This window comes from Trichogramma pretiosum, unplaced genomic scaffold (genome assembly GCF_000599845.2).
Source record: "Trichogramma pretiosum strain Unisexual culture from Peru unplaced genomic scaffold, Tpre_2.0 scaffold92, whole genome shotgun sequence".
Taxonomy (NCBI): domain Eukaryota; kingdom Metazoa; phylum Arthropoda; class Insecta; order Hymenoptera; family Trichogrammatidae; genus Trichogramma; species Trichogramma pretiosum.
The window spans coordinates 260887-273211 of NW_019641705.1; the positions used below are offsets into that span (position 1 = coordinate 260887).

Below are 12325 nucleotides of genomic sequence, written 5' to 3' on the forward strand. Positions count from 1 at the left end.
TCTGTAAACATCTCGAAATAACATTATCGTTTGAATAGGGAGGAACTTACCAAAATTTCATGAAAATTCGAGGACCCATGCGCAGGTTTATTTAAAAATTGTTGAATCTGATTAATGTATATAAATTAAACAACGCTCTTTTATAATTTTTGGTTTTAAGTAATATCAAAATTCAATACTGTCAATAATAAAGTAGAAATTAAAAAATTAATTAAAATGTCGATAAGCGTTCAAATAACCTCTGTGAAGCAGTCGTGCTCTATGTTTGTAATGTGTAATTCTAAGACTAAATAATCACATCATATTGAATTCCTATAAATGCCAATGATTTACCTATCCAAATGAAAATGTCAAGAAAACTTAGTTTACTAACAACACAACCTAATTATTCGTAATATTTATATCACGATGTAATGACATTACATTAATGTAACATAGAGAATTATACAATAGACATTTTGGTTTTTGATCAATTATTATTGCACTGATTAAGATCATTAAGTTTTTCTAATTTATAACAATTTTAGATTGACTAATTTAATTGAAATAATCCAATAAATGATAATTTTAAATAAGGCACGTATATAAAATAAATACTTAAAAAGAGCAATCACAAAACTATAATGAAAATATAAAATTTAATTCGAAACTAATTAACATATTTTCTGCTTAGTAATAAATAACTGTTAAGTAAAAAATAACAGCCCTACAAAATATAACCGCGATATATTTATCATTGTATCTTCTTTGTAATATTTATGCGCTCGACTACTTTTTTACAAACAGCGATTGGCCGATTTTGCTAAAATATTTGTCAAATTTGACGAGTAACAAGAACTAATTTTTTCCAGCCAATGATCATTTTGTCAATTATTCTTTGCAAGCCCAGCATAGGGAATGAAAAAATTATTAAAATGATCTGAAATTACATGTAGCATCGTGCTTTGAATAATTCACAAAATGTTTACCTAATCATAATTAATTTGATATGAAAATAATTTTAACAATGAGCATTCAGATTAGCATCTCTCGTTGATGTTACTCAATTATTTAGTATTACTACTGTATTTATTTACTTTACAATATATTTAATAACTATGATTGAAAAAAAAGATTTAAAAACTTTTTTCTCACGCCTGAAAGCTCGCTGACCATTGATATCAGCATAACTAATTATGCACACATCGTCGTTCTTTAATCAAAATTTTTCTTTCCATTAAATGTTTACGCATAAATTCGTATTTGACCCAATCGTTTTCAAGAAATTGAAATAAAAACTGATGTAAAGCTAGAATATAATAGAAGCCTGATAAATGTGCGTATACTTTTTACATGTATTTTATATCAAGTGTGTATAACCGTTTCGTATATTTTTCTATTTAATTCATTTGACAGATATTTTACATATACCTAATAATATTTTTCAGCCAAATGTAAGGTATGTATTTTTATAGTAATACAGAAAATGCTTAGCTCATTCATATATATGTCATTATGTTTTTTATTTACAAGTAAGTATATTTTCGAAGTCGTGATTCTTGACTTATGAAAACCATTATTATATGTACAAAACAAATAATTAGACTAATATTTTGCGCGTTGTATTTTTTGGTACATATCTCATAGCAATAAAAGTCTCACTACTGCAATTAAATTTTAAGAATACGTGTGAGACATGCATTCATTTATGTGCTAGAGCTTTTGTTGAATCGAAACTATTTATGATGTTTCATCATGGTACGACAATTCACTCACAAAACCTGAACGACGCAATCGAGGTCACTCGAAAAATATGCATCTGAGCAGGCGTAAATACGAAGACTCAATTTATTTGATTCTGTACTGAGTACTACTGCCATGTACTGCCACTACCGCTGCTTAAGTATGAGACATCTTTCTGACTATAACCAACGCTACTTGAGCGATATTTTCTGCGGACTTATTGTTAACGCATTGAATGCTTGACATGCTTCTCTTTGATTTTCATCAAATGGCTCTTGAAAATTGAAAATTGAACTGATATTTATTTCATATTATCATCTGCTTATTAGATAAAATAAATATAAGACAAGACAATCTTGACGATAAAATCACATTCAAAAATGGAATATAACAAAAATATCAATAATCCAGTCGCAGTAATGGTAGAAACTGGATTGAGCTTGATCTTCGGTCAGCCTGTGTGATTAAGCATAGTCGTTTCTTCGGAAGAGGCTCTGATGTGGATAGTCTCAGATGGGTGTCGGCAGCACCGTGAAATCTTGCAGAGCAGTCTTGACGGTATCGTACATCGGCCGCTGATGGTGTAGTGGCTCGTCGTTCGCTGAGGCGCCACAGTAACCATCCGAGCTCGTGCACAGCGTCTGCAGCTTAGTCAGATAACTGTCGAGGTTCTCGTGGTGTCCCAGTATCTTTTCAGGAGCAGCATTGGTAATTCCTGCAGTTACATGGCTACCTGTTCCAGCCGAATTTGGTATACGCACGTGTTCTAGCAGTGTGATCATGTTATCGCGCAGAGATTGATAATAATCCGTTAGATTGTTATTACGCTGCTGCAGTGAGGAGTTGTCCTGCGAGCCAATAAATTATTTCATGACTTTTCATCGATTAAAGAGACTATATACAATAAAATTTTATGTTTATAATTGTCCTTAATCAACCTAGCACACGATATTAAATTTTTGTCAATCAAATGTAATAAATTGACAATCAATATACGATGTAAATAAAAGAAATATGTGAAGAAATAAGCAAAATTGAGGAAATATTTCCAACTTCTAATGAATATTAAACATGTAATATTAATATATTTATTATAGATTACAATAAAATAAAAGTATATGTAACGAAGAAAAGTACATGAACAGAGCTGAGAACCAAAAATAAAGTAGCATACTTGCAAACCACTATCATTGTCTGGTATGTTGGCATTGCGAATCACGACATTTTCATCAGTTAATTAGATTTTGATCTTGGATAAGACAAGCATAAACTATTAATTGATCAATCTGACAATTGTTTATACATCGTGTTACAACATATAAACATTATATGTATGCTTATAACGGTATGTAGAAAAAGTATTAATTTTGCCAAGTCGAAAATGTAATTTGACATCCCTAATGATGATCATGCAGGCCTCGTTTTCAGCTGAATTACCGACGGAGATAGGGATTGAACTCACCTTCTCGCCGTGTTTTAGTTGATTCTCCATAGCTGTGATGTCAGAGCGCAGTCGTAAAACCTGAGATTCGACCCGTGCATTTTCGCGCTGTAGCTCAGAAATCTCGGCTTCCAGTGTGTAGAGATCCTCACCACCAGTTGCATTTCCAGGCGTTGGCGTTGTCGTTACTATAGCATTATTGCCCGACGCTGGGGAAGGCCCAAGAGTCGTTAGACAGGCATTAGATGGTACTGCTGGACCGTTGAGGCTGCTCGACTCGATACCTACATTTTTTCACTTATAAACTATGTTCGTAGTTGGAAAGATCGCTGATAATCGACCGATTTTTTCTCCTCCTCCACTAACGCCAATTTTAACAATAATTTTTGATGTATAACGATTCTTTAAGCTATTATCAGTTAATAGTTGAAAGCTCTATGTTCTTTGACTTTTCTCCATTTCTCCCTTTTTTGTATCAGCTCATGATTCCACTATCTATATAAATATTATACATTTATTTGATCGTGAACTCTCTGGATTTACCATGAGCAAGATATCGCACTTCATAGGCCACACCGTGTATTAATGCATGTAGCAAGGCTCTTTGTACAATTTATGGTACGAAGTAAAAAAGTGACTTGACAAATTTTCGGAGCTAATATTATGCAATTTAAATGTCAACGGAGAAAATCGAATTATTGCCAAATAAAGAAAATTTCCCATTGTTGTTTTATTTGAACTGATACATAGAAAGATGCTTAAGGGCACGTTTAGCGGGCTCAACAACAAGACCGAGTCAATTGTCAAGGGATACGATAAAGAAAAACACAGCGTGAAGTGCCATCATACCAGACAGTAGATAAAAAAATAAAGGGTGACACTGAGTGTTGGCTTGAGCAACTTTTTCTTGTAATCGAGTGTAACCAACAATGTACTCAATTTTAAAGGATGATTCTTGTGTGAGCTTGAGCACCATTTAATTTTAATTTTTTTTTTAAATCATAATAAGACGTGTTGTGCAAGTTTAGGTAATAATAGTTCAGGCAAGCCAGCACTCCAGCATCGCATTTATTTGTAGAAATAATTTATTTTATGTGTAAGGGTTACCGCAAAAAGTAAAAACACCGATAAATTAAAGAAACACATAAAAAAAATCAAGTGGCGATTACGTCTGTCCCTTACCTTCAAAAGTAAATGTTCTCCTCAAAGCTCAATGACAGGAAAGGAGCTGATTGTGATCCCAGAATAAACCAGAATAGATTATTTTTTCATTATATAGTTGATGATCCGCTTTATAAAATTGCATAACTTTTTATTCCTTCTAGTTCAAAATTCAAAAGCCAGTAATTCCGTAACATTTGTCAAAAATAAAAAAAAAATAATAATAATTAATGATATTAGTTAAAAAGTTAAATAGACTAACAAGTTTTTTTATACTAATATGATTAAAAAATTTTCTATTTTTAGAAAAATATAGTTACAATTGCCGCTATATCAAATTCAATTTTAACCCCTTGAGACTCTTATCAATTTGATTTGAACAAATATCGTTTTTCTATTTATATGTTTTAAAAATGGCTTTACCATTGGTGATGTTTTGCTCTTATAAGCTAAATATTTTTTAATTCTCTTTATATATTTGACTTTGGTTTTCACAACGTAATCAATTAAAAAAAAATTTCTTTTAAAATTAAACAGTGTAAAAGTTTAGAATATTACAGTACACTTTTTGGGTTGGCTTCATATACGTTTGTAGGTCAGATTCAAAATATTTTTAATGAACCTTCGTACAGGGTCTACGGATGTTTCTGAATTTTTGGTCAGTTTTAGGATTCGTCAAAAGGCATCGAGAGCTAGAGTTATGGATCTTAATACAATAATGTACTACCAGAATTATGTGGATGCTTGATTTCTGGTGGTGTAACAATTCGAACAACCTTAAATTTTCCAAGATTTTTTGACACATCACACTCTTTTAAAAATTTAGGAAAATCCGAGGACCCTGCGATCAAGTTTATTTAAAAAATTCTGATTCAGATCCATGAGTATATGACTCAATCTGCAAAACTTGACCAATTTGTGAACCGTAATATCGTGTTTATTTCAATTTATAATCACTCATTCATCATTACAGTTGACCTATTACTTAGTTTAAAAGTGAGCGTTGTGTTGTAAATAAATAACTTAAATTGTACTAAAATGTCTGTACAATTCAATTGAAAAATGATCCAATATGTTTACATTTATACGGCAAAAAATTAAAAAAATAATTTGATTGAATTATTTAATTGGGACAATTTTCTGGGACATGTTTTTCGGTATAATATACCTTTTCCCCATTTACAAAGGCGTGCAACGTACAGATTTCAGCATTGCCCTCACCATTTCAGTGAATTTAAAATTATGAAGTTTTGAAAATGATTTAATTTTAAAATTTTGAGGTTTATGACTAAATTTGAAAGTAACGGTACTGTGAATTTGTGATTATTACACTGAGAAAAAATAAAGTAGTTTCAATTTTGAACATCAAGCAGTGAAAACTTTGCAATCGTGACAGTATACTAAACAGTTGTTTTTAAATGTCGAGCCGAGCTCAAACTCCCAATTGAAATTGGCATATAATATGTTTGCAATGTTACACAGTTACTATTAAGTTATAGTGCTATTACCATAATTTTAATTTTGTTTATTACGCAACGATGCAGATGAAATACTCAGAGCCGTTCGAGTTGATAAAATAAAAAGACTTCTGAGAAGTCATTTGCATCGTGTATGACCCGGTGCATACGATGTTTTTTTCACATTTCTTCCGCAAACAAGATTTTTATGGCGCTTTACGGTTAGAAAGTCAGAGTTCATCGCGTAGAAAATTAATAATACTTTATGCAATGTGTATATGGTGCATTATTTCAAAAGCGTGATATGAGATATCTTGTTATTGTAGCTATTCGAAAACTTTTAAAAAATGAAAACTAAGACGGTAGAACCTTTCATTTTACCGAATTCTACCTTCTGCAACTATAAAATTTCCATCAATAAAGGTCACATTGATTTGTCAGTCGGATAAACATACAAAATGTCCCCTCCGTGACCTATCCTGAACTCAGAATCGATTGTTTTCACGCATTAAACACAGTTTTACAAATATCCAGCAATATTATGGTAGATGGGCCCTATTCTATACATCCTAAATAAAGTTTTTTTGCATCACTCGTCATCTCAAAACAATTGTACATAAGTAAAAAATGTGTCCTTAAATTATGTGAAATTTTACATCATTCCAAATATAGGGCCAGTAAACGTGCTAGACAGTCATTTTGACCTCCCTAATTATATGAGGGTCATCTTTTAGAACCAAGGTACTCGATTCTTACCCGTATAATATTCGAATCTTAATTGCAGCTTCACTATACACACGAAATAATAGCACACGAAAATCGCAATAGTAAAATAAAGTGTCCCTTCCGTGATCGACGAATTTTCGGCACTTTTTTGTTAGAACAGTTGCGATACATTAAAGAATGCCCCGAGCGAGCGCACTGTCTGGTCGAGCGTGGAATACGTCATTATGTAAATTTATTCTTTAACAATTTTTCGCCCAATAAGAATCAATATTAAGAATAATTTTATGGAAAACAAATATTTAGAATTAATCGAAGATTCCGTATAAGTGGCATTTCACGTCAACTCTCCAAGTGCCGTAACGCGCGACATTATTAGTAAAATCGGTTAATATGTAACTCGCTGTAAAAGTACCTAAATGTATCTTGGGGAAAAAACGCTTCACTTCGATGGGATATTTTTTTAACTTTCCAATGACAAGATCAGATTTTCCGAAACTTTTAATTTTTTCTAGGAAAATCTCCGAGAATACTTAAAATTCGGTCATCTCAAAAACTTCATTTTTAAGATTTGTTAAATATTTTACATCGAAAGATCAAGAAATTTCCCATTTATATAGACATTTTTCAGTGAAGTCCTCTTAGATTTTATCGAGATATAGAGAGAAAGAAGAAAAAACGTGGTTCTCGCGCGCGCTGCACCGACTTGACATGCAACAACCACGAAAAAACCACGCTTTATCTTCTTTTTTTGCTATATCTCTCTAAAATCATAAAACCCCTCTCGGAAAATTCGCTATTGCAATCGGAAATTTCCTGCCCTTTTGATCTAGACTATTTAAAAAAATCGTAAAATCTTATCTTAAGTTTTTGAGAATATCGACTTTAAGAATTTTTCGGCGATTTTCTCGGAAAAAATAAAACATTTCGGGAAATCTGATCTTGTCATTGGAAAGTTGAAAATATTTCCCATCGAAATGATGCGTTACTTTTTTCTTCTTGATGCATTTAGATATTTTTACAGCGAGTTACAAATTGGCCGATTCGACTAAATAATGCCACGCAGTGCAGCAGTAGGAGAGTTGGCGTCAAATGCTGCATAAGTACAGGTATCCCTCCGTATTCCGCGGTTACCGTATTCGCAGACTGAGCTTATTCGCAGTTTTGTAAATGTGGCTATCCCTCCATATTCGCGTTTGTAGTTCATTCAATCGCGACTTTTAACTAATGGTTTCGATTTTTGAACTGGATATAACGAGCAAAAATTTTGAAAAATTGACATTTATAACTAGAAATCGCGGTGTAGGATACCCGTTAGGGTGGAGCGAAAAACACCTATTTTTTAAAATCGTGTTGTAATAGTGTGAAAGGTTATTCTTTTGCGGACACTGACAATTAAGTTTTTTTCACTCTAACCATTTAAAAATGTTTAAAAAAATGCCTAATCACTACCTCGTGCAGACGTTTCTAAGACCATCTTAGGCCCTCGCCGCATTAACCCCGCGAAAAATACACTCAAAACGAAGAGATTCGTGGCTCGCGAATCCGGTTTAGTCAAAAAATGACTTCCTGGCAGCTAATCAAAATTAAGAGTAAAATAAAGGAAAGTTTGTTAAACAATGGCCAAAAATACGCCCAGGGGAATTGTCAGAGCAAAATTTTGATTCCTGACTCTTAAACTTTTACTATTTATCATACTTTTCATCCCTTCCAATGAGTAAAAAAAATTGCATTCATGTTCCAATTTTGATCCAAAAATAACTGAAACGTCTTATTATGCCTATATTTGCTTATATACATGGGATGTTCCACATAAAACGTAATATTTAAAAAAATTTAATTAAAACCAATGATATATTTAAAAAAAATACATTAATCAATCCCAATTTTCGAAATTTGAACCTCTCTAAGTACATTTCTCATAGATTTGTAGAAGCTCAGTGCTGAATTTTCATTTCCTAAATGATATCCCATTGTTATGGGGTGTCCATTAAAAAATATTTTAATAACAATTTTTCAATAATTTGAGGTTGTGTGAACAATGGATCTAGGGTGCTGAAATTTTGAGATTCTTCATTTTATAGTGTTCTCTTCAAGGGTAGATACTACGTTTTATTTATTTATTTATTCATTTATTTATTTATGCATTGATATTTTGTTGGCATATCACGCTTGACGTATATTTAATTTAGTTATAATGCCATTGTAAGTTAGATAGAGTCTCGATGGGTTTGAAAGTGATTAATATGCCTTAATAACTACATTACATTTATAATCTAACATTTTTAAAAGTTTTAATCAAACAAAAAAATGATAGAGCTGAGATTTAATAGGTATGTGTAAGATGTACGTATAATATATATGGATGAGGGTGGAATAAAGTAAATATTAATTGGTATGACAGCACATCATATTGCGTGAAAGTCAAAAGAAGATCGTAGTTGTAATTGAGTTCAAAGTCAAATACGAGATCAATCATATCATTTACATTTCCTCTAATTGCAAAGCCGAATGAGAGAAAAACGATAATTTTCAATTATAAATAAGTTTTCAATCAAATGTGAATATTTTTTACAAAAAAGGGAGTGATGATGAAAACCTATGGAAACTTTTTCGAACGTATTATTCATCACTGATCTTATTTTTTGCTACTATTCTAGAATACTTTTGCATTCAACAAAGGTCTTTGCATTCACATAAGATATTCAAAACATTTTTACCAATTTTTTTTATCTTATTTTAATGAGGCGTTATAATTTCGTGCAAATACAAACCCTTCGATAAATAATGGGCATGTAGAAAAAAATATAGTTTTGTTTACCTGTAATGCCCTTACTATACATGGCCGACATATCTTCAAATTTGGGTTTCTTGACTGAGTGACCCGCAATCGGGCAACCGGAGAGTGATCTATGCGTGGAAAAAGATCCATTGATGTGACCTATGCCATCACAACCTGGCGTTGGGCAATTGACACCTTCAAATTTCATGGCAGTAGCCGCAGCCACTGCGGCTTTATGCTGCTCCACAGTGCCACCGGACTCGAGGACCCTCATCTTGTTGCGATTTGCTATGGGGCAGCCAGAAGCGCTGTAATCATCGTTTCGTATTCGTTACTATTACGTTAGCTCCGACTGTTGCTGCTACTTGTGACTCGGCATTCATAATTTATACATTAAATGCTTTTGCACACGCCAAAGGCTATCAATAGAGTAAGGAATGAGTGTAAAAGAGGGGATGCATCTAAATGAGAAAAAAAATATTGCAAAGCTTGAATAAGTAATGAATATGAAAAACTATTCGTTAAAAGTTATAACTAAAAAAAACTTGCACGCATCAATATTGATAAATTTTTAACGAAAAAAATATGCAAGTATTGCGAATTCAAAACGCTGTATTTTACCTGCGATGCGACAAAAATTTGCCTGTAGCGTGACCAGAACCGTCACATCCAGGAATAGGACATCTGTGAATGGCATCAAAATTATCCCCGCAGCAGGAAATTAAAAGTTGAAATGAGCATTAAAAAATGCGAGTATATTTCAATATATCAGCAGCAGTAGATAGCAGCGAAAGATAGTTAGCGAGTGAAATGAGCGGAAACCGCACGCGCAATGCCAGTCAGCGTCTTCGTATTGGAATCGACAAGTCGGCTTTGCATTACAGAGCTTTACACCCTATAAGCGAGTACCAAAGCATCGGTTCATACGCATATTAAAGGAACGTGCTGGCATGCGCACGGGCTTGTATGTGCCTCACGATTGAGGGAGTATTCAGGCACGTAATATCTCTTATAGGTATATATGCTGATTTCAATTAATCTTCGCACCACTCGTATACATAAAGTTTTAGTTGCAGCTCACAAATGTGTATGTTTGTGTGTGTGTGTGTGTGTGTGTGTGTGTGTGTGTGTGTGTGTGTGTGTGTGTGTTTACTCTAGTGAGCGTATTGATGTCACAGCACTTTCTGTTCCTAACAAAGTTTTTGATGGATACATCAAGCAATGGAGATTCGTAGTGTGCTTGGATAAATAGATGCCTGCAATCAAGTTTACTTTTATAATTGGTAAAATTATCCACGATCACGTGCATTTTCATTCTTGAAACCCGAGAATATTTTTCGCTTTGACCACTTGAAAAGTGCAGTCTGTGTAGCCTGTATAATAGCTTAGTTGTATCGCGTGAGCATTAAACATTTATACCCTCTACTTGCTCGCTCGGGCTTGTCAAACTCGTTGTATTTACAAGAGCCATCAAAGGAAATATTACTAGTTTGAAGTCGCTTAACGAGCGATCAAAGAAATCGCTCTGTCGTGTAAGGCCATAACGCAGTCAAAAAAGAGCTAACTCACACCTCCTCGCGTTTAAAGCTTTACAACCGGTCGTAAGAGTATGTCGTATACCACCGGCCACGGATGATAAATTTTATGGGCTGCGTATTATTATACATGTCATATGCAAAATACTGACCTCAATGGTTCGGAATCCTGACCATCTCGTGGTTTGCTCTTGGGCTTATTGGCTCTAGGGCAGCCTGATAGGCTTCGATGGGACGAATAGTTGCCAGTTACGTGCCCCGAGCCGTCACAGCCTGGAGTTGGACATTTCAGCTCTTGTGAATGTGCTTGGATTTGGGAACGATCGGATCGCGGACAACCGGAAAGACTGTAAAAAATTGAATAAAACTTCTTCATGTATCCGCATATCTCCAAGTTTCCGTCGATAGTTGCTTATAGCATTATAATTTGCATAATAATACTGATGTACGGGGAATGACTCACTATATCTTGTATACATTAATCAGGAGGGACGCATAATTTTTAAAATTATTTTTAAAGATCATTATAACGTCACCCCAGCGCCAGAAGGTATCTTAATAAATTTAGAGATAAGTGCCTCAGCCCTATGTTTAAAGGACAGGACTAAGGTACCTTTTTGCCTCTCGAGTTTATAGAGATTCCTTCCTGTGCTGGGGCGACGATAAATGGTATTCTCACTATCATCAATATTTCTTTTTAAAGTAATGTCAAAAAACAGTAATCTGATGTAATTTAAATTTTTTTTCATGGAATGAATGATAAAAAATCCAACTTAATGGCTTACGTAAACATATAATATGTTGTAACTAATTTTAGTTTAGAAGCCATTCAATATTATTCAAAGTTTTAATTTTGACAAAATTCATTAATTAATAGTAAATTTGTCTTTTGGCCCAATTTTGAACAGCTCTATTGAATAAAAGTATAATAATATATATATTTTCTCAATGCCAAGAAAATTTTAATTGATTTTTCAAAACTTTTAATAATTGCTTAAAATTTTTCATTGAATTATTGACACTTCTGTTAGATGATTTCTTCTAATTTTCCAAACTCGATTCAATTTAATAAATGCGAGGATCAAATTCATGCTAAATTATTATGTAGCAATGGTTGAAATCGATTTTGTAGACTTTCATTTCGTCGGGATTTTCATACATTTACGTTTCACAGACATTTCTACCTAGCATAATGAACTAGAAGTATTAGTAGTAAGACTCCGTAACTACTAGGAAACATGAGGGGATTCTGCTCTGAGGCACGCACTCTCACCGAGATCATAAAAAAACTATATGAAAGAATGAGATAGAGGGAGAGGAAGAGAGAAAAAGAGAGTCTCGATGGTACTTGAGCGGCCGCGATATTGCTCGAGCTTCTGCGGGGCCTTAAGTACGTACAATCACGTACGAGCTAGCCTCCCCCAGAAGCATCTACACATTTTCGCTAGTAAAGAAGGTGTAGGAGCTTTAGAAAGATATGTTGTATATTATTATGATATGTGCA

General features: G+C 33.4%; 1 protein-coding gene across 6 annotated transcripts in view; it reads right to left on the bottom strand.

Moving 5' to 3' along the window:
• Window positions 1-581: 581 nt before the first annotated feature.
• Window positions 582-12325, bottom strand: part of LOC106656492 (putative mediator of RNA polymerase II transcription subunit 26) — a 197211-nt gene continuing 185467 nt past the window's right edge. For 4 of the 6 annotated variants that reach the window (XM_023462921.1, XM_023462920.1, XM_014377531.2 and 1 more), the window contains 5 exons: window positions 10974-11168; window positions 9908-9970; window positions 9326-9594; window positions 3185-3447; window positions 582-2570 (listed from right to left, as the gene is read on the bottom strand). In XM_023462921.1, the coding sequence (XP_023318689.1) occupies window positions 2232-2570; window positions 3185-3447; window positions 9326-9594; window positions 9908-9970; window positions 10974-11168 (1129 nt within the window). In that variant the 3' untranslated portion in view covers window positions 582-2231. The other 2 variants (XM_023462922.1, XM_023462923.1) reach the window with 2 other exon arrangements.